This window comes from Syngnathus leptorhynchus, chromosome 7 (assembly GCF_054491065.1).
Source record: "Syngnathus leptorhynchus isolate UIUO chromosome 7, UIUO_Slep, whole genome shotgun sequence".
Taxonomy (NCBI): domain Eukaryota; kingdom Metazoa; phylum Chordata; class Actinopteri; order Syngnathiformes; family Syngnathidae; genus Syngnathus; species Syngnathus leptorhynchus.
In genome coordinates, this window is record NC_141201.1 from 14,019,524 (window position 1) to 14,047,183 (window position 27,660).

Here is a 27,660-nt window from a genome sequence, read left to right on the forward strand (position 1 = left end):
ACCGGACAGTAGGCGACGGAATGATCCGGGGAGCCGCAGTACAGACACTGTCGGGACTCGCGGTGCCGCTGCAGCTCCTCCAGGGATAGTTGGGCCCGGCCAATCTGCATGGCCTCGGGCTCTGGAGAGGACTGGCTAGGCGATTGCCTGGGCAGACTGGGCCTGGTTAGAAAAGGCTGTGATTTTTCCTCTGTCTCTCTGTAATTCGATTGTCCAACTTAATGGCCAGGGAAATCAGGTCGTCCAAAGTCCCTGGTTCTTCCAGGACTGCCAGTTCGTCCTTTAAGAACTCATTCAAGGCTTGAAAAAAAATCTGTTTTCAAGGCTACAGGGCCCCATCCAGACACAGCTGCTAACGTGCGAAACTCAATGGAGAAATCTGATATGGGGTTGTTCCCTTGCCTAAGCCCCCACAACCATCAAGACACACCGGTCTGATCGGTCTCGGTCGAAAAGGTCTGCTTAAATTCTTTCAAGAAGTCTTTGTAAGAACAGCCAAAACACCTGTAGTCAGTAAATCGGGCTTCAGCCCATCTTGGCGCCTTGCCCGTGAGGAGTAAATGAGATCTTTGCCCCGTCGTGGGGAAAAGACTGGGGAGACTGATTAAAAACTAGGGAACATTGCAGGAGGAAACCCCTGCAATTACCACCCTCTCCAGATAACTTCTCCGGATGAGGGGAACGAACCTCGTCGAAGTGCAGACTCTCCGGCGAGACTGGAGTGCTTGTGGCGACAGCTGGCGGCGAGGGGGTTTCTCTGACCTGGGTGTCTTTAAGCAATCTGGTCACTTGTTCTAGATGAATGTTGGTTTGCTGCTGCTGCTCCAGCAGGGTTTGGAGAGTGGATTCGTGGGACTGGAGTTGGTGTTGCTGTTCGGCAAAGGTTCGTCTGAGTGGCTCTGCTGGGTCTGATTGGCCTGAGTGTTCTGGCTTTGTTTTGGCGATCGATTTGACCCACATGCAGGAAAACCAACTCAGAGGTCCAGAATTAGTGATGTGTTTATTGGAGGAGATGCGGTGGAAGTAGAGCGGGAGGATCTGAGCCAGGAGCAAGGAGCAGGAGCAGCAATGGTGGAGCGTGTGGAGTTCAGCCAAGACGGGGTGGATCTTGGCGGTGATCCGTGGAGGGAATCTACGAGCGAAATACAAGACTTGATCAGAGAATTCAACGTGGCTGTGGCGGAGATCTTACTGCAGACCAGAGGATCAGGAGAATGTGGCGTTGATGAGCAAGGCGAGAACTAGGAGCAAGCTTGAGGAGCTAGAGGCACAACCGTCGAGATGATCACACTGGTAGGGACACTCAGGCAGCAAGTGGTTTACAGCACGCTCCTTAAGAGCCCTCATTTAACGAGCCTGATGAGACGCACCTGAGTCCTCCGCCACTCGCGTGTGTTTGTGTGTGTGTGTGTGTGTGTGTGTGTGTGTGTGTGTGTGTGTGTGTGTGTGTGTGTGTGTGTGTGTGTGTGTGTGTGTGTGTGTGTGTGTGTGTGTGTGTGAGATCTCCGTGTGTGCATCCGTGTGTGTGTGTGTGTGTGTGTGTGTGTGTGTGTGTGTGTGTGTGTGTGTGTGTGTGTGTGCGTGCGTACATCCGTGTGTGTTTTTGAACAGATTTGAGATACAAGTGTTTAAAATAACAAACGTGGTCCTCGAATGAATTAAATTGGTATATGCAAAGGCACCAATGTACTGTAAACTGTATCTAATTTGAAAGTGGCTGATAATAACGGGATATATTTTCTTGACTACATTCTAATTGAGATTTGTTTGATTGTAGTATTACTCATTTTAATGTGATAATGATGATTTATCATAGCAATCAGTTTGCCTCATTGGATTTAAATCTTGCAGAATATGGATTGGTAAAACGTGTTGGCCAGTATTGATTGATATCATGTAGGAAAGATAACCCCCCCCCACACACACAAATTATGTTCTAAATTACATATATAAGCGGTTATAATTAATTAATTGGTGTCTCCAAGCATCCTCCCAACATGAGCAGTGCAGCAGTATCATGGTCCGATAGTAACTTCCTTGGCAAGCCTGACCAGTGAGCTTTTACTGCAAACCTTTGTCCAAAGACTCCAAGAAAGTCTTTCAGTGTTGTACTCGTGACCATGTGTGTCCGCAACTGCATTATAGACCAGAAGGAGGGTGTCTGTTTTCTATATTTCACAGTATATTCTGTTTAGATAGATAGACAAAGAGACGGATAGACAGACGCAGATAGACACAGATAGATATAGACATAGACTTAAACAGACAGACAGACAGACAGAACTGGGGATTTACCAAACAGACCATCGCAGAACACTACAGTAAAGGCTCTACTAAGCCTTACTTTAATCTTCATGGTCCCTCATCATTCACTGGCCAACCGCAGATCCCACCGTGGTCATAACCATCGATCCATTTCCTGAAATGGTTATTGCTTTGGTCCAATTTTAAATCCATCCGCTCGTCTCGTTCGTTTTGCTGGTTAATGTGAAGCTAACAGGAGCTTGTTGGAGTAATGCAGTCTGTGAAGCAGTGGCGGATGCTGGCCATTCAAATGAGGGGAAGCTCATCAGATCATCTAATCATCATCCGCGTTAGCTCATTACCCCATAGACATGACGCTGAGTGTCCGATGGGTGGTATAAAGCTCAGCATTTATCGAACGACCGTCAAGTTTCATGCAGTAAAACAATCCTCTCAATGAAGCAATAAATACTCAGCGTCCAGTTGTGTAAAGCGCAGTGGTGCTGCAGGCAATAGGAAGGAAGACAGGTCAGTTTTCTGTCATAAGTAGTTCTGAACAAAAGATTAAGGTATTTCAGTACAGAATTAGTTAATAAAATATACAGACAGCAGAACATATTTTATCTTTTTTTTTGTTTTAGAGGGGTGAGGCTTTTAAGGGACGCTTGGCTTCCTCTTGCAGTCTCAGAGCATTCTGCTATGTAGATGTCATGACATACGTAAACATGCTTGACCATGGAGCACTGTCTTGAGCGTGGGCCAATGGGGGTAAGTGGATCAAGGAGTAATTGTGCTACACCCAGTCTAATGTCCTTCTGGTGAGCACTTGCAACTAAATTAAGTGTACTGAAACAACTTATTTAACCAACATAAGCATTTTGTCTATGTTGCTTTTACAGACTTGTAGCACAAAACATACTGTCATTATTTATTGCATACTATTACAATTGTTAACCTACTGTAAATATGAAAATGTATAGTTTGACCAAACTCGACATATTTCTTTGTCAGCTAGAAGACAACCCCAGTTGGAACTCTGTGCTCCATGCACACTCCTTATTTTGTTCTAGTACATGCCCGTATTATCTACTTAACAAGGAAAAAGAAAAAAATGTTTGCAGGTGCAAAGACTCAAAATTCTCATTGCAAAGCATATGCAACCATGTAATATGCGCCCAATCCCTAAGGACACAGAGCAAATCTTGAAGAAAAATTACATTTATTAACTAAACAAACACACATACGCACACACACACACACAAACACACACATATGCGCGAAATTTCCTACGCTGAAGAGCAAAATAACAGGTAATCACAGCTTGTGGCTGCCCTCGTTGTTGGGTAGCCAACGCCTAGATGAACACTTGTACATTGTTTATTGGTATTTGTGAGTTTGTAGTGAACCTTCATAACTTTAAGTTAGTTAATAATAACAGGCACTTGTCAGAAATTGAAGTCATGAAAAACGTGTGGTAGTTAAGAAAATAAATATCACACTGATGGAGCTCACCAAACATATTCCTGTTTAGTACATAAAAGTATCTTTAGTTAAGTTTTATTACATTTTTTTCATTCAAATCTGAGTTCAAAACATATTGTTGTTATAACTCAGGAAGGGACAATATTACAACAATTAACCTTGGTGTCATGGAGGTAATTATTTATAGCAAGCCGGATTTACAAATCTATCTTAGGTGCCACCAACCACTAACCACTAGCCACTAACCGAGGCAGCCATCCAATGGATGGATGGATGGATGGATGGATGGATGGATGGATGGATGGATGGATGGATGGATGGATGGATGATTCCAAATATTTACGTTCAGAATTTCATTATTCACTTCCTCCAGAAATTGCATGTTGCATTGCATGATGGATGGATGGATGGATGGGTGAGTGGGTGGGATGGATGGATGGATGGATGGATGGATGGATGGATGGACGGACGGACGGACGGACGGGCGGGCGGGCGGGCGGGCGGGCGGACGGACGGACGGACGGACGGATGGATGGATGGATGGATGGATGGATGGATGGATGGATGGATGGATGGATGTGTCAAGGAGCGGAAAGAGCAGGGTGACCAAATGCAGCTTGGACCAGGGTTTGTTGAGCAAACTCAAAAGGCAAACTGACACAACTTAACAAAATAATAACTGGACTGACTGACTGGGATGTGAAACAAGAAGACTACAGACGTGAAATCATCAAGACAATGACAACAATGATCCGACGGGGATTATATATATTACGATTTATATATAAACGATAGGTATGCTAACGTGACATAAACACAAACGAAGAGCTGAAAACGGGCCTGACGTAACATTCTGAATTATTCTAATAACTATTACATAAATAACACATTTATAAAACCATCTGTGTCACTCCAATTCATTAAATCAATCGATCGTCCTTTATGTAAACAATGCCCCGTCCGCGCGCCGTCGGATAAAATTCGTTGTAGGATTCGTCGACATTGATCGTTTCATTTGGGGAAGAAACGTAATTCACTTGAGGGGCAGAGCTTAATTCACTTGCCCCCCCTCAAAACCCAGACTCTTTTATTTCCTCACTCTGCCCCCTGGTTCTCCCCCCACCTACACCAGCTGAAGGCTAAAGGTCATCAGCTGGAGCGGGTCTTTAATAAAACTGGACTCAGCGTACACAAAGAAATGCACCACGTACACATCCTCCTTTATAAGGACGGCCTCTCTTCAGCCAAATCTCAATATTTACCCCAACCCCTCTCTATTACCCCTGATAACATCCATCATTCACTCCTCTCTCACCACTGGTTCTGTCCCATCATCGCTCAAGACTGCTGCTGTTACAGCTTTACTGAAGAAACCTGGTTCAGACCCCAACATCTTCAATAACCTCCGCCCCATCTCCAACCTGCCATTTCTCTCTAAAATACTGGAAAAAGCTGTAGCATCACAGATTCAGGCCCACCTTTCAGACAATAAGCTGTTTCAGTTTCAGGCCGGTTTTTGCCCCCGTCACAGCACAGAGACAGCCCTCATATAGGTCACAAATGACCTCCCAATGGCAGCTGACTCTGGTTTAATATCCATCCTCATTCTCCTGGACTTGAGCGCAGCTTTTGACACCATTTCCCACTCCAACCTCCTCGACCGACTAGCCTCCATTGGCATATCTGACACACCTTTAGACTGGTTCCACTCATATCTCTCTGGACGTACTCAGTTCATTCAATTAAAATCATTCACATCCAATCCCTCCCCCCTATCCTCCGGTGTTCCTCAGGGCTCTGTCCTTGGCCCTATCCTGTTGATCATTTACCTCCTCCCACTTGGTCTCATATTCCGTAAATATAACATCAATTTTCACTGCTATGCGGACGGCACCCAGCTCTATGTTTCCTCCAAACCCTCTTCCACCTTCCCACCCTCCTCCCTCTGTGCGTGTCTACAGGACATCAAAACCTTCTTCACCTCCAATTTCCTCAAAATGAACAGTGACAAAACCGAGACAGTTCTCATTGGTTCCAAATCCACACTTTCCAAGCAACCCAGTTTCACCCTCACCATCGACAACTCCCCTGTCTCCCCTTCCCCCCAGGTCAAGAGTCTGGGTGCCGTTCTCGACAGCACTTTATCTTTCCAGTCACACATCAACAACACCATCCGGTAAGCCTACTTCCACCTCCGAAACATCAACCGCCTCCGCCCCTCACTCACACCCAACAGCGCCGCAATCCTTGTCCATTCACTTGTCACTTCCTGTTTGGACTATTGCAACTCCCTTCTGTTTGGTCTCCCCCACAAACTCTTCCATAAACTCCAACTGGTTCAGAACGGCTGCTGCCTGTATCATCACCAAAACCCCTTCCATCTGTCACATCACCCCCGTTTTTCACCAACTACACTGGGTTCCCATCAAATACCGTATAGTCTATAAAATCCTTCTCAACACATTCAAGGCAGTAACCTGCCCAGCCCCCATATCTGTTTGACCTCATCCATACCAATATCCTCACCTGGTCTCTCAGATCTGCCTCCTCCATCAACCTCACCGTCCCCCCAGCTCGCCTGTCCACCATGGGGGCTAGGGCCTTCAGTCGCTCCGCCCCACGTCTCTGGAACTCCCTCCCCCCTGACATCAGAAACATTGACTCAGTCACCTCATTCTAATCCCACCTCAAAACCCATCTATTGAGACAGGCCTACCTGAGTTAACCACCTCCTGCACTTGATGCTCTAAAATGTTTATTATTATTATTATTAAAGGATTACTCAAGACAATTTTGATGACTTGGTTCCACAAAACCATTGTAGTTATGGGTGAGAAGTGAATAAAGTACAGTGTATAAGGATGGGTGCACATCCTCAAGGGGCTCAGTCATAAATTGTGTCTTGAGGACGAGTGACTCTGACAGACTGAGGCCTGCTTGAGAAAAATTGCCAGAGTCACCAGAGAGGTGGTGCTGATGCAACTGTTTCTTCTGGGTTTAGCATCTTTAAATCTAACATGATGTACACCATTCTCCTATAACTATAAATTATAAAGTGTGTGACAGTGACTCGATTGGTATGGCATTATGCGGAATGTGCTTAATTTTGACTTTCTGGGACAATGATGTAGAAAGCACATACAACAAACGTGTTTTGACATAAAATACTCTACCACAGTGGTATACTTGATTTATAGCAGTTTGTTTGCTGCATTTATTCCTACTGAATGTTTTATGTGCACAACACAGATGGAGTTTTCATAGTTGGAACTGTATTTCAGATCCTAGTGTGGGCCATAAATGTATTCAAACTGTGCTTTCATAACACCTGAGGAATTGAAAGCATAAAAATACAGATAAAAAAACAAACACCATTCATTTCATGTATTTATAGTATTATATTGTGTCACTCTCAAGCAAAGCCGTAAAAGCTTCTATGGGTGTTGCTTTCCAACTGGAATACAAATAATATTGAACAAACAATATTGATTATATTGGGGGTGCTTTGTATGAATTAGGATGAATAACAAAAATATACCTTCTCAAGTCAAATGTTGCAGTCTTGCTCTATCATAAAATATTATGGTCTGACTTTCACATTTTTTCTTCCTCTAACAGGAGTGATCTACACAACAGACATGCTAGATCGCGAGACCAAGGACTCCTATTGGCTAACAGTGTATGCCAGTGACCGTGGTGTGGTCCCTCAGTTTGCCACAATTGAAGTATTCATCCAAGTGGATGATGTAAACGACAATGCCCCGCTGACCTCTGAACCGCTGTACCGACCATCAATACCAGAGAACACTCCTCGAGATGTTTCTGTGATCCAAATCCAAGCCCAGGATCCCGACGCCACACCACACACATCGACTGATCGGCTCAACTACCGCATCATCAGCGGAAACCCGCAGAATTTCTTCACCATCAACCCTCGGACTGGTCAGTAATTATTTTTGCTTAGCCATAATTACTTGCTAAATGATGAAAAGAAATGTGCTGAATTTTCCATTAGCCGTGACTTGATTTGACAGACACCTCTTATCATTCTCCGATGCCACTAATGACTGACACCCATTTAAACAGTTTCCACCCACATGCACAGAATGTGTATCTTAATATTAAGAATGAATGTGATACATTTCTAAAGATTGGCACATGTACACTTTGATCACTTGAGGCTGTAATTACATCATTTCGCTGTAGAGAATTATTTCACAAAAGACATTCTTTCGAGGTGTTGTACAAAAACCAAATATATAAGTCTTGTGGGAAAAATGAAAATGGCTAATCTGAAAAAAAAAGAAAGACGAGTTTACAAATGAAGCGATCAGGGAAGCAGTTGATTGTTGAAGCAGAAGCAGAAACGACTTAGATGTCTTTCTGTAACTCAAATAAGATGAATCTGATTGTAGCTTGCTTCCACTTATTTTCTTTTGCCTCCATTTATTTATTCATTCATATTAGCTGTACCTATCCTTCATCAACACAGGCAGTGATGTGAACATTTCCATGATTTAAATAACCAGAATTAAAATTAGAAACATGGAATAAATTACTGTAACAGATTATTTGATTCTTACAATTGCTTTGCTTACAGAACTCAAAAATAAGAGCTGTTGGGAATAAAGTATGAGGACTAATACTGGAACAAAAGATCAAAATAAAAATATCATTTTGGTTACTACACAGTACATAATCGGATTGAAACAGTAACAAACTCACTCAGGCACACATGCGCATAAACCGACACACTTATTTTCATGTTGGGGCAAGTCTAGTTTACAGTGTTTGGGAATTTGGCAGAACATAATGCACCTTGCCAGGCAATCCAGCAGACCGAATGTATTTTTGTTTAAATGTCTCTGGCAAACATGACAATTTTGTGACAGAAGGTAGACTATACTTTATATACTCTACTTTAGACCAAGTGAAAACAGGTCTAAGTTTTGGCACAAGCAGTATAACATGATTTTGGTGGATTTGATACAAGTAAGGCTGACAGATTATGTGCTTTGCTGATACGTTCATGGATGGTGGATGATGTCATTTCATTCATATGACAGCAGCGTATGTGCCCCAAATCCTCTAAATCAGTGTAGAAATCTCTTTATTGAATACATTGTTGCAATATTAATACTATTATCATCCTTAAAACATTTTTAAAAGGCCATGGCACAACTGGTGTGTGTGTGGATGGGGGGGGGGGGCACACCGCAAGATCAGGGGTTCGAGGCAGTCTCCAAACCCACGTGGACACGGGGAGAACATGCAAACTCCACACAGGGAGGGCCAGAGGTGGAATCGAACCCGCACCCTCCTAACTGTGAGGCGGACATTCTACCCAGTGAGTCACCAAGCCGGCTGGAGGGAAAATATTAAAATAGATAATGGCTTATTCAAATGAATGCGTTCGTGTATGTGTGTGTGTGTGTGTGTGCGTGCGTGCGTGCGTGCGTGCGTGCGTGCGTGCGTGCGTGCGTGTGTGTGTGTGTGTGTGAGTTGTGTATGATGTGTGTGATGCGTGTGATGCGTGTGATGTGTGTGGTGTGTGTTTGTGTGTGCACGCACTGTGGAGATTAGGCAGAAGTGTGAATAAAAATAAGATGCAGAGAAAAACCAGTTCTGTCCTGTCAACACATAAATAAATGATAGAGGGAGTCAAATCACAGGTTAGGGTATGGAGTGTGCGTAAAAAGGTCATTTGCCTCACATTACAAACAAAAGCATGAGTAAAATAAACCCAGTTCATTAATTGGTTAGGTGTTGAGCAAGACCACTTTTTCTCTTTTCTCTTATACTAGTTCAGTTTGATATTTTTTGGTATATGCTTCAATGCTTCCAATTCCAAAGTATGTGAGCACATTGAGTGAGTACGTGGAAGCCAAAAAAGACAATGTAATGTGTTAAATCAAGCAGACTCTGCCCAAAAAGTGGGTGTCAGTACGTCTACTGCCACTCTGTTCCAAAACACTGCCCCTGACCAAACCATGTCTGCAATTGGAGCTAGTTTGTAAAGCGAGGCCTTTAGGTTCAACAATAGGGACCTTGGCCCTCACAAAAAAAATGTTCTTTTCACTGAATGGAGGAAATACCCAGGGGCACACTCTACTATCTTGTTGAAGATACGGATGAAACTGTTTTTGTTGCAAACTGGAAAAGGAAGAAACTACAGAGTTTGTTCCCAAATCCTTTAGTTTCCTATATATTCAGTTTCTGTTTGTGTAATGGTCAAGTTGTACATATATTTTGTTTTTACAGATCCCTTTACACGCAATATACTGAATTACTTGTATAGCCAATGCATTTGCACCCCAAATAATTAATTTGGGATAATAGTGTGTTCATTTTCTTGGCATTTTCCACATAGACTGTGCATTTCTTTCCACACCCATTTGACTGTCCCTCTTCTTGATGGTAGGTCTTGAATATTTGATCACTCATCATGAAACATTGATGAGGGATTTATAGTTAATTGCATCAGCCTGGAATCAGGATCATTCTTTATCTCTGATTTAGCGTTTACTGTTGTGTATGCATCCTATCTGTGTTCTGCCTGTCTTACACTCTGATGGTTTATTGCATCCACTTGCAAATGTCTCAAACTATTTCTTTTCAGTACTCCTCTGGGCACTCAGAGTTTTATGTTGTCATTATAGCTGTGGCAGGTTGTAACAAGGACATGGCTCATGTACATACATAGCAATTAGTGCACCCCTGTGAACCTGTTGACCTGAGCCTTGGCCACCTACTTTGAACAAATTGAATCGTTGATTATAAGAGAATATTTTCAATTTACCCAGGAACAGTGATGGTGTCTCAGTTCACTTGCCTGAATTCAATGTAGGGACTGTGGGTTCAAGCACACAAGAAGGCGAATGTAAAATGGAAAAGCTCTTTCTCTTTATGTGCCGACCACTCCAGGGCATAGTCTTCTTTTCGCCAAAGTCGGATGTGTCGGATCCCTGTGACCCTGAACAGAATAAGTAGAAAAAAATCTAAGACTGGGTGGATTTTACTCTGTCAAGTCAAGTCAAGTCAAGTCAAGTTTTTATATAGCCCTAAATCACAAGCAGTCTCAAAGGGCTCTGTCCTCTGCATTTAACCCATCCCCATGTGATTTTGATCCATCCCCTGGGGGAGAGGGGAGCAGTGAGCAGCAGCAGCGCCGCGCTCGGGAATCATTTTTGGTGATCTAACCCCCCAATTCCAACCCTTAATGCTGAGTGCCAAGCAGGGAGGCAATGGGTTCCATTTTTATAGTCTTTGGTATGACCCGGCCGGGGTTTGAACCCACAACCTTCCAGTCTCAGGGCGGACACTCTACTACTAGGCCACTGAGCTCTGTGGTAGAGTATGAGGTGTTAGAAACAATCCATGCATCCATTTTCTGAACCCGTTTTCCTCATGAGGGTCGCACGCATGCTGGAACCTATCCCAACTGTCTTTGGGCAGTAGGCGGCGTACGGACAATTTGGAGTGCTTAATTGGCCTACCGTGCATGTTTTTGGAATGTTCGAGGAAACCGGAGTACCAGGAGGAAACCCACGCAGGGACAGGGAGAACATGCAAACTCAACACAGGAAAGCTGGAGCCGGAATCAAACCCACAGCCTCTGCACTGTGAGCCAAACGTGCTAAGCAGTACAGCCTAACACAAAATCTTAAGGGCGCTGGAAGAAAACTTTGGGCCGCACATAATAAATTGACTTGCAAATAATCACAATATTCAGTTATTGATAACTTGCAGGAGCTACAATATTTTCAATTCACATTTTGTGCAATGTTTCAACACAACATAATGCATATGTCACACACCAACATAATGACAGAAATTGACTCCTACAGTATTAAGACCACAGGACAGTTATTTTCAACAATGAACATTGTGTGCACTGTCTCGCGCACAAATTCTCAGTTCAACAAAGTCCACAAATAAAAACATACATAATGATTTACAATAGCGTTTTTTCATATACCGGACTCTAAGAAGGGTGGGTACTCTGAGCTGCCGTTCGGTGCATAGACACAAACAACAGTCAGGACCCGTCCCCCCACCCGAAGGCGGAGGGAGGCTACCCTCTCGCTCACCGGGGTGAACCCCAATGTGCAGGCGCCCAGCCGGGGGGCAATAAGTATGCCAACACCTGCTCGACGCCTCTCACCGTGGGCAACTCCAGAGTGGAAGAGAGTCCAGCCCCTCTCGAGAGGGCTTGTACCAGAGCCCAAACTATGTGTGGAGGCAAGTTCGACTATGTCTAGTCGGAACCTTTCTGCCTCACACACCAGCTCGGGCTCCTTTCCAGCCAGAGAGGTGACATTCCATGTCCCTAGAGCCAGCCTCTGCAGCCGGGGATCGGACCGCCAAGGTCCCCGCCTTTGGCCGCCGCCCAGCTCACTATGCACCCGACCCCTTTGGCCCCTCCTATAGGTGGTGAGCCCATTGGAAGGGGGACCCACGTCTTCTTTTCGGGCTATGCCCGACCGGACCCCATGAGCGAAGGCCCGGCCACCAGGCGCTCGCCTTCGAGCCCCACCTCCAGGCCTGGCTCCAGAGAGAGGCCCCGGTGACCCGCGTCAGGGCGAGGGAAAACGACATTCATATATCTTTTTCATCATAAGGGGGTCTTCTGAGCCGTGCTTTGTCTGGCCCCTCACCTAGGACCCTACCAGGGGCATGAAGCCCCAGACAACATGGCTCCTAGGATCATAAGGGCACGCACACCCCTCCACCACGATAAGGTGACGACTCACGGAGACCCAGGAGAGTGCTCCTTCTGGGGACTCCATCGTTCTACTGGGTGACTTCAATGCTCACGTGGGCAATGACAGTGAGACCTGGAAGGGCGTGATTGGGAGGAACGGCCCCCCCCGATCTGAACCTGAGCGGTGCTCTATTATTGGACTTCTGTGCTCGACACGGATTTTCTATAATGAACACCATGTTCAAGCATAAGGGTGTCCATGTGTGCACTTGGCACCAGGACACCCTAGGCCGCAGTTCGTTGATCGACCTTGTAGTCGTGTCATCAGATTTGCGGCCGCATGTTTTGGACACTCGGGTAAAGAGAGGGACGGAGCTGTCAACTGATCACCATCTGGTGGTGGGTTGGCTCCGATGGTGGGGGAAGATGCCGGTCCGACCTGGCAGACCCAAACGCTCTGTGAGGGTCTGCTGGGAACGTCTGGCAGAATCCCCTGTCAGAAAGAGCTTCAACTCCCACCTCGGGCAGAGCTTTTCCCACGTCCCGGGGGAGGCGGGGGACATTGAGTCCGAGTGGACCTTGTTCCGCGCCTCCATTGTTGAGGCAGCCGGCCAGAGCTGTGGCCGTAAGGTTGTTGGTGTCTGTCGTGGCGGCAATCCCCGAACCCGCTGGTGGACACCGGGGGTAAGGGATAACGTCAAGGTGAAGAAGGAGTCCTATAGGGCCTTTTTGGCCTGCGGGACTCCGGAGGCAGCTGACAGGTACCGGATGGCCAAGCGGAACGCGGCTTCGGCGGTTGCTGAGGCAAAAACTCGGGCGTGGGAGGAGTTTGGCGAGGCCATGGAGAATGACTTCCGGACGGCTTCGAGGAAATTCTGGTCCACCATCCCGCGTCTCAGGAGGGGGAAGCAGTGCACGGTCAACACTGTTTACAGTGGAGATGGTGTGCTGCTGACCTCGACTCGGGATGTCGTGAGTCGGTGGGGGGAATACTTCAAAGACCTCCTCAATTCCACCAACACGCCTTCCTTTGTGGAAGCAGGCCCTGAGGACTCTGAGGCGGACTCTCCAATCTCGGAGTTCGAAGTCACTGAGGTAGTTAAAAAACTCCTTGGTGGCAAGGCCCCGGGGGTGGATGAGATCCGCCCGGAGTTCTTAAAGGCTCTGGATGACAGAATTGCGTGGACATCGCAGACGGTGCCTCTGGATTGGCAGACTGGGGTGGTGGTTCCCCTCTTTAAGAAGGGGGACCGGAAGGTGTGTTCCAATTACAGGGGAATCACACTCCTCAGCCTCCCTGGTAAGGTTCAGGAGGAGCAGTGTGGCTTTCGTCCTGGCCGTGGAACAGTGGACCAGCTCTACACCCTCGGCAGGATCCTCGAGGGTGCATGGGAAATCGCCCAACCAGTCCACATGTGCTTTGTGGACTTGGAGAAGGCGTTTGACCGTGTCCCTCGGGAGGTTCTCTGGAGGGTGCTTCGGGAGTACAGGGTGCCGAGCCAATTGATAAGGGCGGTTCGGTCCCTGTATCACCGATGCCAGAGTTTGGTCCGCATTTCCGGCAGTAAGTCGGATTCGTTCCCAGTGAGGGTTGGACTCCGCCAAGGCTGCCCTTTGTCACCGATTCTGTTCATAATTTTTATGGACAGAATTTCTAGGCGCAGCCGAGGCGTTGAGGGGGTCCGGTTTGGGGACCTCAGCATCGCGTCGCTGCTTTTTGCAGATGACGTGGTGCTGTTGGCTTCTTCAGCCCGTGATCTCCAGCTCTCACTGGAGCGGTTCGCAGCCGAGTGTGAAGCGGTCGGGATGGGGGTCAGCACCTCCAAATCCGAGTCCATGGTCCTCGGTCGGAAAAGGGTGGAATGCCCTCTCCGGATCGGGAATGAGATCCTGCCCCAAGTGGAGGAGTTCAAGTATCTTGGGGTCTTGTTCACGAGTGAGGGCAGGATGGAGCGTGAGATCGACAGGCGGATCGGTGCAGCGTCGGCAGTAATGCAGACTCAGTACCGGTCCGTCGTGGAGAAGAGAGAGCTGAGCCAAATGGCAAAGCTCTCGATTTACCGGTCGATCTACGCTCCTACCCTCACCTATGGTCACGAGCTATGGGTCGTGACCGAAAGAACGAGGTCCAGGATACAAGCGGCTGAAATGAGTTTCCTCCGCAGGATGTCCGGGCTCTCCCTTAGAGATAGGGTGAGAAGCTCGGTCATCCGGGAGAGACTCGGAGTAGAGCCGCTGCTCCTCCACGTTGAGAGGAGCCAGATGAGGTGGCTCGGGCATCTCATCAGGATGCCTCCTGGACGCCTCCCCGGGGAGGTGTTCCGGGCATGTCCCACCGGTAGGAGACCCCGGGGACGACCCAGCAAGCGCTGGAGAGCCTACGTCTCTCGGCTGGCCTGGGAACGCCTTGGGATCCCCCGGGATGAGCTGGAGGAAGTGGCTGGGTAGAGGGAGGTCTGGGAGTCCCTCCTAAAGCTGCTGCCCCCGCGACCCGACCCCGGATAAGCGGAACAAGATGAAGAATGAAGTATTTTCCGGACTATAAGGCGCACCTAAAAACCTAAAATGTTCTCAAAAGCTGACGGTGCGCCTTATATATGGATCAATTTATGAATTTGTTGATCCATACTGGTTGTACACAGTGCTCTGCCAAAATTTTCAGTACGTTTTAGTACAACTAGTAAATAACAAGGTCGCATCGCTTACCAGCATTACGGCAACCGTGGTCAGGGGGCGTCACTGAATAGCTGTTGTACCCGTGAGGCTATTTCATATCAAAATAGGCTGCTCTGTTAATGTTTCGAGTAAATTTACGGATCGATATGGAAGGAAAACATAGGTAAGCAGTATCAAGGTGTTAGATCGAACTTTAGTCAGTTCCGATCATGTTTTAACCCCTTGTTTGAGAAACGCGATTGTTTACACTTTGCTGAGGCTCATGGTAGTCTGCGAGCTGAGGCTCATGGGAGTTTGCGGGTGGCTAATGCTATAGTGATAGCTGCTATACGCACGAGGCTATTTCATGTCAAAATAGGCTGCTCTGTTAATGTTTCGAGTACATTTACGGATCGATACGGAAGGGAAACATAGGTAAGCAGTACCAAGGTGTTAGATCGAACTTTAGTCAGTTCTGATCATTTTTTAAGCCCTTGTTTGTAAAACGCGATTGTTTACACTTTGCTGAGGCTCGTGGGAGTCTGTGAGCTGAGGCTCATGGGAGTTTGCGGGTCGCTAATGCTTTAGTGATAGCTGTTATACGCACGATGCTATTTCGTGTCAAAATAGGCTGCTCTGTTAATGTTTCGAGTAAATTTACGGATTGATATGGAAGGGAAACATAGGTAAGCAGTACCAATGCGTTAGATCGAACTTTAGTCAGTTCCGATCATTTTTTAAGCCCTCGTTTGAGAAACGCGATTGTTTACACTTTGCTGAGGCTCATGGGAGTTTGCGGGTGGCTAATGCTATAGTGATAGCTGTTGTACCCGTGAGGCTATTTCATGTCAAAATAGGCTGCTCTGTTAATGTTTCGAGTAAATTTACGGATCGATATGGAAGGGAAACATAGGTAAGCAGTACCAAGGTGTTAGATGGAACTTTAGTCAGTTCTGATCATTTTATAGGATAGTTGGAGAAACACAATAGTTCACTGAGGGCTTATTGGTTATTGGCTAGTGGATGCATATCGCAACCCTAGTCAACCGCAGTTTGTTGCAGTATAGCTTCTATTTTATGCGCCTTATAACCCGGTGCGCCATTCATATGGACAAAGTTTTAAAATGGGCCGTTCATTGAAGGTCCGCCTTATAATCCGGTGCGCCTTTTGGTCCGGAAAATACAGTACTTGTTGCTTGCTGCTTAGTGCGACTTCTGACATTCCTGTTAATGTCCGACATTCTGTTTTCAACAGTGTGATGGGACAGTCGGATGTTTGATACCATTTGTTTTAGTTTGTCATTTTCAGGAGACAAGATTTCAACCACGTCACTGAGCCATTTTATAGCGAACTCCCCTTCATTGTATGGCTTTTTAGCCCATGCAATGGTCCAAGCCAGTTGAGATGATGCAAGTGTCTCTGAGTGCCTCGTAAATTTTTGGAAAAACTGTACCTGTTTCTCTGCCTGACTTTTCAAAGTGTCAAACTTGCGCTTGTGAAATTCAGTGCCTTTTGGAAAGTCCTTATCGATGTTAGCATGGAGTGCGCTGAAGTGGGCTTAAGATTTGAAGCTTTGAAATGCGCTAATGACGTTTGACATATCAGGTAGAATGGCTTGCCATTACATTCATCAAAATTGATAATCTGTTGTAATTGTGTATGTAAAGCGATTTTGAGTGTTTAGAAAAGCGCTATAAAAACCGATATATTATTATTATTATTATCATCATTAAAAAAATATCACTCTTTTAAAAATGTCCTGTGTTCATCTTCATATTTTCGTTTAGCTGTGCATTTTTTCCCTACCATTTTGAGAGCGATATTGACACTAATTCTTTTACTCGAATGGGATTGCCCCTCCTGCTTTGTGGAATTTCACCTCATGAAAGATGTGTTCAAATTGTTATATCCCAATATATGCGCGTTTGACGAAAATACCATTTTGAACTCAAGCGAAACGAACACGCACAAAAATAAAAAACACAAACATAAATGTTGATATAAAAAGAGCCGCATGAAACCAGGCAAAGAGCCGCATGTGGCCCGGGAGCCGCGGGTTGGCCAGGCCTGCATTAGTATAAGTTAGGATAATGTAATGTTAATGGCAGTACTAAGAAAGTATTATTCACAAATTTTGAGGATTTCCACAGCAGCATTTGCAGTTGAAATGAGTATTTCTTTGCCTGACATTGGTGCAGACAGCGTTGGTTCAACGCCCACTCAGAAACGGTCTAAATCTGGGAGTGAAAGGTTGTCTGTCTGTATATAGCATGTACTCTGCGACTGACTGGTGATTGTCCAGCGATTGTCTTCTCTAACACAGTCGATTTATTTGGGAGAAAATGTGTCTCCTCTGACACAGTCGATTTATTTGGAAGAAAATAGGCACTGATTAGCCACCCTCTTAGCTCTTGTTTGTTCTTGAGGTATGCGCAATCTGGCATTTCAGCTTTTTTCGCTGGTGGCTCTGTCTATTCATAATATAATATGTTTACTCATCCATCCATCCATCCATCCATCCATCCATCCATATCCATCCATCCATCCATCCATCCATCCATCCATCCATCCATATCCATCCATCCATGTCAGTAGTCAGAAGTCAGTAGTTGTTGGCTTGTTGAACTCTTGTTTTGTTAAATAAAGAGCCGTTTACCAAATCCACGTCTTTCCTGGTACTTTGTTAATGTTTCAATATCGTTATATACTAGATCTCTGCAACGCACGTGCGGCGTTGTTGACATAAAGAACGAGGAATTTAATCGATGGATTTAATGATTTGGAGTGACATCGATGGTTTGATAATATTGTTGTTATATAAACCCATGTCTTTCCTGGTACTTTGTTAACGCTACAATATAGTTATATACTAGATCTCTGCAGCGCACGTGCGGCGTTGTTGACATAAAGAACGAGGAATTTGATCGATGGATTTAATGATTTGGAGTGACACATGATTTGATAATATTGTTGTAATATGATAGTTATTTAAAATGTACTTTATATATCGTTATATGGGTCTGTGGAATAATTAGAAATCCAAATCACGACGAGTCCGACGGCGCGCGTATGCGGCATTGTTTACATAAAGGACGATCGATTGATTTAATGAATTGGAGTGACACAGATGGTTTTATAAACGTGTTATTTATGTAATAGTTATTAGAATAACTCTGAATGTTACGTCAGGCCCGTTCTCAGCTCTTCGTTTGTGTTTATGTCACGTTAGCATACCTATCGTTTAGCCTGTTGTTGCTCGTTCATGTTTGTTCTTGCTGTTGGATTTTGATAAATAAATATGCCCCAAAAGTGCGACTCATACTCCGGAGCGACTTATTTATGTTTTTTTTTCCACTTTATTTTGCATTTTATGGCTGGTGCGACTTGTACTCCGGATCGATTTATAGTCCAAAAATTACGGTAATTATCATTATCTTGGATAAGTCCAATATATTTTTTTATGATATTTTATCAGGTTATCAGATAAATATTCATTCTGGTGTGATCGAGATCAGGGGATTTCAACTGGTTTTGTCCAAGGGACCACCATTATAACCAAAAAGCAACTCGGGGACCAGTGCTTTGGCGGAATACTTTTTTTCACTGAAGAAGAGTAGACCTATACAGGCTATTTATTTGCATCTGTATGTCTATTTTGGGAATCTCAGCTACATTTGACACAATTTGGATGGGTAAATGATTAAAAAAATTTGCTGAAAAATAAATCAAGCCTAAATAATAAATCCATTTTATTCGTAAAAATTTTACAATTATTTTCTATTTCCAATTTTGCGGACCACCTGCAATACCACCATGGGAAACTCGAGGGTTGCGGACCACCGGTTGACAAGCACTGATCTAAATGATATAGAAAGCACAGTAGGAAAGGAAAATAATATTTTAGTGGTTGGTTATGGTTGTTTTATTGTGACAGCTACAGCTGTTGTAAAATAAGATAAAGATGTCATTTGTTTTGCATGATTCTTCATTCAGATTTTGTATCGTATTAAATGTTATTATTGCACCACAATAGAAATGCCATTAAGAGGTGGATTAAGTCAGATCAGGTACCAAATGCATGGCCTGCCACTGTTGTAGTGTCTTTTTCTGATGCCACTGACAACCACAGGGTCGATTATAGAACAAGAAAGTTGACAATATACTTCATGCTCCTTTGAAGTTTCAGCGGTGATGTATTTTTGTCACGCAAGGCAATGATAAGTAACTAATGAACTATATGGAGGAAATCCATGTCATGCATTTTACATTCAGATGTCTTGTGCATTATCTCCCCTACAACACTACATATGCATTAGCATTCTATTTAAGTATAATTTGAACTTTTTGACAGCAATCATTGTCAATCAATCAACACAGCAACTTTATTGTATTGTCTCTTCTGGGATATATTTTCATTGTTGGTTTCTCATTGGGTTACATCAACAATGCTGACAATATTTTTCTTTGATCGCTTGTAAGCAGGTCTGCATTGGTTTCATGAAGATTTCCATTGATTTATCAATTTTCTATGCCATTTATCCTGTTTAGATCAGGAAGAGCTGGAATCTATCCAAGGAGCGGTGGCATAGAGCAAAAAGCGGACTTCTGTGAAGTTACACAGCATGTTGCACAGGATTTATGCCGTTCACAGAAATAGAGCCTAAAGTATACATCTAAGTGACATTTCAGTTTTTATTCATTTTTTGGTGCATTTTTGGTCTATCTCTCTTTCGGTCTCTCTCTAGCTCTATTTCTATATCTCACTAATTCTATCTCTATCGCTAGTGTCTATCGCTGTCTTTTTCTCTCTCTTTTTCTCTCTATATATCTATTACAATTATGTACGTGCACAATAAGTTACAGTATATGACGGGAAAAAAATCCAAATTGCATTAAAGAGATAAAAGTCCTTCATTTAAACAGTTTTTTGTTATTTTTGTTTAGATTTGTAAAGTTGGCGGCTCGGTGACGCACTGGGTTGCACGTCCGCCTCACAGTTAGGAGGGTGTGGGTTTGATTCCACCTCCGGCCCTCCCTGTGTGGAGTTTGCATGTTCTCCCCGAGCCCGTGTGGGTTTTCTCCGCGCACTCCAGTTTCCTCCCACATCCCGAAAACATGCTTAGTAGGCCAATTGAGCACTCCGAATTGCCCCTAGGTGTGAGTGCGAGTGCGGATGGTTGTTCGTCTCTATGTTCCCTGCGATTGGCTGGCAACCAGTTCAGGGTGTCCCCCGCCTGCTGCCCGATGACGGCTGGGATAGGCTCCAGCACGCCCGCGACCCCCGTGGGGACAAAGCGGTTCAGAAAATGGATGGATGGATTTGTAAAGTTGTCACACTGTCTGGTAAAATATTCATTGCGTAAAGATGTTGTGAAAGGAATGGTATTGATCTCAATTAGTTCTCTTGTTTCATCTACCATTTTACGGCGGATCGTGGAAATGTGTGTGAGAGAAATAAATGTGCGCAAATACAGTGGAGCCTCGGTTTTCGAACGTCCCGGTTCTCAAACAAATGGTATTCGAACAAAAAATTTTAGATTTTTTTGCTTCGGATGTCGGACGAAATTCAGTTGTCGAACCTCGCGAGATGAGCCGATAGGACCCGCATGCCAACTGACTTTGTTTATTACATTCTCGTTACTCTGAGGATTGCATCAACTCTAATCATGCCTCCAAAGGAAGCAAGTGGGAGTAGTAAAGCCATCCTAAAACACAAAGACACTCCTAAAGCAATGCGACAGTGAGCGCCCGGCGCGCTGCGGTTGCGCAATCAGACCAAATTAAGCTCCCTGCGCACTGAGGTCCACTTAAATTTTGGAAAGTACATCAGGACTTTAAAAATATTTTCTAAATTTCAGCGACGGCTCTGTCACAATAATGCGACCAGCACGTTGTGGTTGTGCGGTCGGCGACGCGCTACGGTTACAGGTTCGGCAGTGTGGTGCGCTGCAGTTGCGCGATCGGTACAAAAGTGCGCAAATGAAAAAATGCTTTAAAAAGGAGAGTTTTTTTGCTTGGAACCGATTACGTTTTTTTCCATTATTTTTAACGGGAAAACATGATTCGGAATTCGAACGATTCACTCCTCGAACAACCTTCTGGAACGGATTGTGGTCGAAAACCGAGGCTCCACTGTACTGTATACACCAGCCCTAATTATCAATCCAATTATAGAACTCTGTATTTCCTTTTTGGGGGTGTTATTTTAAGGTTGTGGTATCATAATAATGAGAATTTGTCTGTTAGTTCCCTAATAAAACCTGTGTTGTTGGAGATCATGTGGCTTTGATGCTGACTGAAGTAGACTGTTTACCGTATTTTTCGGACTATAAGTCGCGTAGTTTGGATGGTGGAGCGATTTATACTCAGGAGCCACTTATATGTGTAATTATTCACAAATTTTTACTTGAACATTAACACATTACTGACTTTCTAGTATAGTTGATCACTTCACGTTATTTTCATTTAAACCGCATGGGGGCACACTATGACTGTGGAATAATTGGAACCTCACTAACAATGAGTTCTATTCACTGACTTCCGGAGTCGGGAGATTTTATGATTTGGAGTGACACAGATGGTTCGATAAACTTGTTATTTATGTCATAGTTATTTGATATATAAGTTATTTAGAGTAGCAACGTCTATGTTGTTAGACTTCAGTAATTTCCGATCGTCTACCAAGGCCGTAAAGGCAGCTGGGGGGGGGGGGGGGGACGACAACAGGAAAAGCGATCCAGGGCGCTTGCTTATAGCACTGTGTTGGGTCATATGTTGAGCTTTTGTTTTGTGAAATAAAGAGCCGTTACTTTGGTAAGGCTACAATAAACAGCTGTTTATTTTTTATTTTTTAAGTGACACATCGGATGAAGATTCCGATTTAAGGATTTGGAGTGACATGGATGGTTCGTTAAAATTGTTGTTTATATTACATTTATTTGATATATCTAGTCTGACGTCAGCAGCGCACGTAATCAACAGCTGTGTGTTTTTCTTTTGGGTTTTTTTAAGTGACACAAGACGAAGATTCCGATAGATTTAATGATTTGGAGTGACACGGATGGGATAAACGATAAAATTGTTGTTTATATTATTGTTATTTGATATATAGTTTATATATTATTTGGGCCTGTGGAATAATTTGAACTGCAACTGACGAGTCCGACATCAGCAGCGCGCCGCACACGCGCCGTTGTTTACATAAAGGACGAAGAATTCGATCGATGGATTTAATTATTTGGAGTGATACAGATGGTTTGATAAAATTGTTGTTTATATTATAGTTATTTGATTTATAGTTTAGATATTGTTATATGGGCCTGTGGGCCTGACTAATACAGAGTCCGCATCACTGCAGACCCCTCCACTTGAGACAGGATCTCATCACTCTCCTGGTGATGGTAGTCTCCTCCCAGAGTCATCTTCATGGTAGAAGGGAAGAATGTTACAATGGTCCTAGGAGCTAAATTGTTGGGGACTTTATAATTCTAGTAGGATCACCCACAGCAAACAAGTCTTTGACAAAGCATGACTCCAGGACCCCTGTGATGAATACACGTGGGTCACAGCCCCTTAAGCGCGAGTGCCTGGGCTCAGCTCAAAAAGGTATCATGGGTCCCCCTTCCTATCTGTAAGAGGGGGCAATGAAGTGCGCACGATGTGAGCTCGACGGTTAACAGTGATGATCCCTGGAAACAAAAATTATTAACCATGGAGGTTAATACATTCAGAATCATACTCAAAGTGAACATTTTACATTCTATTTAAAATTACATGGAAATATCTCAGGAGAATTGAAAATGAAGCCTAGTCGTGTGTGTGTGTGTCTTGCACATACCTTGCCATGTCTTGGCTTGCTCCTGATGTGACATTAAATGTTTATCTGAGGGACTAAGATCAGGGGATGCTTTGAGAATAATTGTCAATTGTTTGTCTATGTGAAGCCCTTTGAGACTGCTTGTGATTTAGGGCTATACAAATAAACCACACTTGACTGGTTCAACATTTCCTATTTTAAATACTACACTTTTCAATTAATGTGGTTCATTAGATATGGTACATCAGACAACACAAATACACCCACATGACTGCATCAACTACTTCCCATAGCAATCGTGTGTCACCGATAGAATGGAGCAGGGCGACCAAATGCAGCTTGGACCAGGGTTTATTGGACAAACTCAAAAGGCAAACTGACACAACTTAACAAAACAATAACTGGACAGACTGACCGGGACGTGAGACTAGAAGACTACAGCCGTGACGACATCAAGACATGACAACAGCAATGATCCAATGGGGAGTGTTCTTCTTCTTCTTCGTTGGGGTTTAACGGCAGCTTGCATCCTATTAGTTGCATTGCCGCCCCTACTTTTTTTTTTTTTTTTTCCCTCACATTACAACTCTAAATTCTCCTCACCAGACCAGTGCTTTTTAAAAACTCAAAAAACCAGCGCTTACCCCTCCCACTTGACCCTACGTCCAGAATGGTTTTCACTGATACTCCCTCAAGCCCTTCTGTCCGCAGCTTCTCCACCAACACAACCCTTTGCCCATAATATTTCCTACAGGAAAGCAGCGCATGTTGCACCGTCTCCTCCTCCTGACACTCAGGGCACAGCCCATCCCGGTGCTTCCCCAGAAGGTGGAGAGTGCTGTTAAGAAAAGTATGACCAATCCGCAGTCTGGCAATAATGACTTCATCCTTCCTTTTCCACCCTCCTCTCCCACACTCATGAACTGACTCAGCCACTCTACTACACACTGAGAACAGGTGCCTCCCTCTGCTCTCCTGCTCCCACCTCTGTTGCCACTGCAGCATCACTTCCCTCCACACAATACTCTTTCCCTCAGACTTAGACAGTGCTATGTTGATCTCCACCCGCTCTTTTTTCACTGCCTCCTTTGCCAGTTTGTCAGCCCTCTCATTCGCCAGGATACCCACATGTGCTGGAACCCACATCAGTGCTACCTTAACCCCCCTCGCTGCGACATCCCTAACAGCCAAAAGAATTTCCTGAATAAGGTCCTGTCGGCTCAGGGAACTGCCCCTCCCAATACTTTTAACTGCAGACACAGAGTCACTACACACCAAGAAATTACAGTTTACAAGTTGCTCCGCCCATTGCACTGCCATCAGGATAGCAGCTAATTCCACAGTGAACACACTTAGATTGTCCGATGTTCTCTTACATGACTGCACATTTAATTTATTTATGTAAAATGCTGCCCCTGTAGCCCCAGTTTCCTGATCCTTTGAGCCATCCGTAAAGGCTAGTATATGGTCAGTGTAGTTCTCCACCACCCGGCATTGAAACTCATGCACCAGATTTGCCTCTTTGTCCCTCAACTTGACTTCAAGCAGCTGTAGATCAACCTCTGGGGCCCTCAGCTGCCACAGAGGAGTCACTGGCCACAATACCACTGGGCAGAAATTCATGCCGTAAACAGCCACCTCTTGCGCCACTGTCTCCCCAGTCCACCCAAAGCTTTCCCCTCTCCCTGCCCCCCTCTCCCAGCTCGCCTGAAATGCCGACTTAACTGGATGGTCATCCCCTTGGCACCTCAGGCTAACCCAGTAATTAGCCTGGAGCTGCTTCCTTCTAAAGCTGAGTGGCATTTCCCCTACCTCCACTTGTAGTGAGCACACTGGAGAAGACCTCACAGCCCCTGTGCACACCCTCAATGCTGCCGCTTGAACCACATCCAGCCTAGCTAACTGGGACTTTGACGCAGACCCATAAACCACACTCCCATACTCTATTCTGGATCTTATCAAGGACACATATATCTGCCTCAAAGACAACTTACTTGCTCCCATTCACCAGTCTCTCCATTAATTTACCCATATGTGATGTTAAGGCTATAGGCCTATAATTTGCCGGATTGCTTGCATCTTTCCCCGGCTTTCTAATGGGTATAATCACCGCTTCTTTCCATCCTGATGGGATCTTCCCCTCCTCCCAGACTTTATTATACAAGTTCAACAACTTCTGCAATCCCACATCCCTTAAATGCCTTAACATGATATAACAAACCCCATCTTTACCCGGAGCCGAGTTCTTACATTTAGCCAGTGCCCTCCTCAATTCCCCTACTGTGAATGGGACATTATACTTATCCTCCAATAACCCTTTCTTGTGAAAAGCCCCTGCATACACACCTTTAGTTTCCTCCCTGCCCCTACTCTCTTCCTCTGCCAGGTTATTGGGACTATGCACTTTGCTCAGAGTGTTCACCATCATTTCCGCCTTTTCCACATTTGTTATAGCTACCTGGCCCCCATCCAAGAGGATTGGGTAACCCCACTCCCTCCTATTACCTCCCATTTTTCTAATCATCCCCCACACTTCACCTATTGTGGTTGTGCTCCCAATAGAACTACAGTACCCCCTCCAATACGCCCTTTTCGTTTCTCTGATAGTCCTCCTGACCACTGCCTGCAACCTCTTATACTCAATCAGATGTTGGCAATTATGAGTCCTCTTCAGTACTCTCAAAGACCTATTTCTGTTCTTAACTACCTCTCCACACTTATCATTCCACCATGGAACTGCTTTCCTCTTATTCCTGCCTGTACTTTTGGGTATTGTAGTCTCTGCCGTCAGAAGAATAAACTGCCGCACCTCTAATTCATATTCCTCCACATCACTAGTTTCTCGCCCTGCACCGAGAAGTGCATCACTCACTACCCCAAAAGTTTCCCAGTCGGCCTTACTGAACACCCACCTTCCACTCCTATCCTCTATATTCAACGCCACACTAACGTCCATTTTACACAGAATGGGATAGTGATCACTCCCTATGGTCCCTCCTTCATATACCTCCCATTCACACCTCGGCGCCAGTCTACCAGACACTAAAGTAAGATCTAATACGGATTCCTTTCCAGTTCTTACATCTATCCTAGTCTTTCTACCATCGTTAACACACACTAAGTTTCTACCATTCAACATATCTTCGATTACCTGCCCATTATTATCCGTTTTTTCCCCTCCCCATAATGTATTATGAGCGTTAAAATCCCCGCACCATATAACACTATCACCATCCTGTCCCTCTACCTTCTCCAACTCATTCAACTTCAGCTGCTTACTTGGATTATAATAGTTTATTATCCCCACTTTCCTCCTGCCCGCCCAAACTTCCACCACCACATACTCCTGCTCTGTCCCTCGACCCACTACCCTGTACGGCACTCCCTCCCTTACAAATGTTGCACACCCCCCTCCATTACCGTGATCCCTATCCCTCCTGAAGACAACATAGTCACTCAAAACGAAATCCAGGTTAGGTCTTAACCATGTCTCCTGTACACATATAATATCTGGCTTCACACTCCTGTCGTCAAATTTCTTAAAATCTTGGCCATTTGCCACCAAACTCCTAGCATTCCATTGCAAGAGTAACATAATCAGCAGATTACCCTACACAACCTGCTTCCTGGTTTGGCTGCCCATTCAGCCCCTCCCTTATCTCCTCCCACTTTAATCCTACCAAGCCTAGATGTTGAATAGCAGCCTTCGTGATGATTTGAATCCTCTCAGTCTTGGACTTAACCTCAGCTGTAGCATTAATTACCCCTGCAATGAATATAACCAGCTCCTTCTTCTCTCCCTGTGCCCTGGACTCCTTTTCCCTGCTTGTTTCCTGCCTCTCCTCCTGGCTCCCAGCATTCCCTGAGCCGACCTCCACTCCGACCTTCCCTCCACCATTCCTCTCCGTTCCCCCCACCCGTCTGGCTGCCTCAGCATAGGATACTTTGTCCTTCACCTTTACATTCTGAATCTCCGCCTCCCTTCTCATCACTTCACATCCCCAGTACGCCGCGCTGTGCTTCCCACCACAATTGCAGCATTTCGGACTCACTCCCTCACCACACTCCCCATACTCATGGTCTCCCCCACACTTAGCACATCTATTGACCCCTCTACAGAACTTTGCCACATGCCCAAACTTCTGACACTTAAAACACCTCATTGGCTTCTGCACATATTCTCTCACTCTGTACCTCATGAATCCGAGATACACCTCCTCAGGTATCTCCTTCGAACTGAATAGCACTAGCACAGACTCAGTGACACTCTTCTCAACCCCCCTAGTCAACCGCTGCGCACCCTGCACCACATCACACTTCATCTTGAGGCTCCTCACAATCTCCTTCACATCCATAGACACTGGAATCCCATATATCACACCTTTACTTCCTTCTCCTCCCACCCTCACCACCTTTTCCACCACACTCTTCCCAACTACCTGCAGCCTTTGAGCTTTTGCAACCTGCTCCTCAGAGGTACACACAAGCAACAGATTGCCGTCATTCAACACTTTCGCAAACTCCACCTCTCCAACCTGTTTTCCAATTACTTTGGTCAATTTAACTGGATCCATACCCTTCACTCCACCCTCTCCTTCAAACCTTACTACAACCCTCCATGTCTCCTCTTTCCTCTGCCTTTCTGCAACTTCCCTGAGACGCTTCACTCCCCTACTCCCCACCATTTCCCAACTCCCACTCCCCTCCTCTTCCTTATCCCCCTCATCCATACCCCAACTACCACCTTCCTGTGACCCA

General features: G+C 45.1%; 1 protein-coding gene across 1 annotated transcript in view; it reads left to right on the plus strand.

The window, feature by feature from the left end:
- Positions 1 to 27,660, plus strand: part of fat3a (FAT atypical cadherin 3a) — a 191,713-nt gene that overhangs the window by 84,625 nt on the left and 79,428 nt on the right. The window contains exon 4 of the mRNA XM_085916854.1: positions 7,345 to 7,668. Coding sequence (XP_085772980.1) covers positions 7,345 to 7,668 — 324 coding nt within the window. The remainder of the gene's footprint in view (positions 1 to 7,344; positions 7,669 to 27,660) is intronic.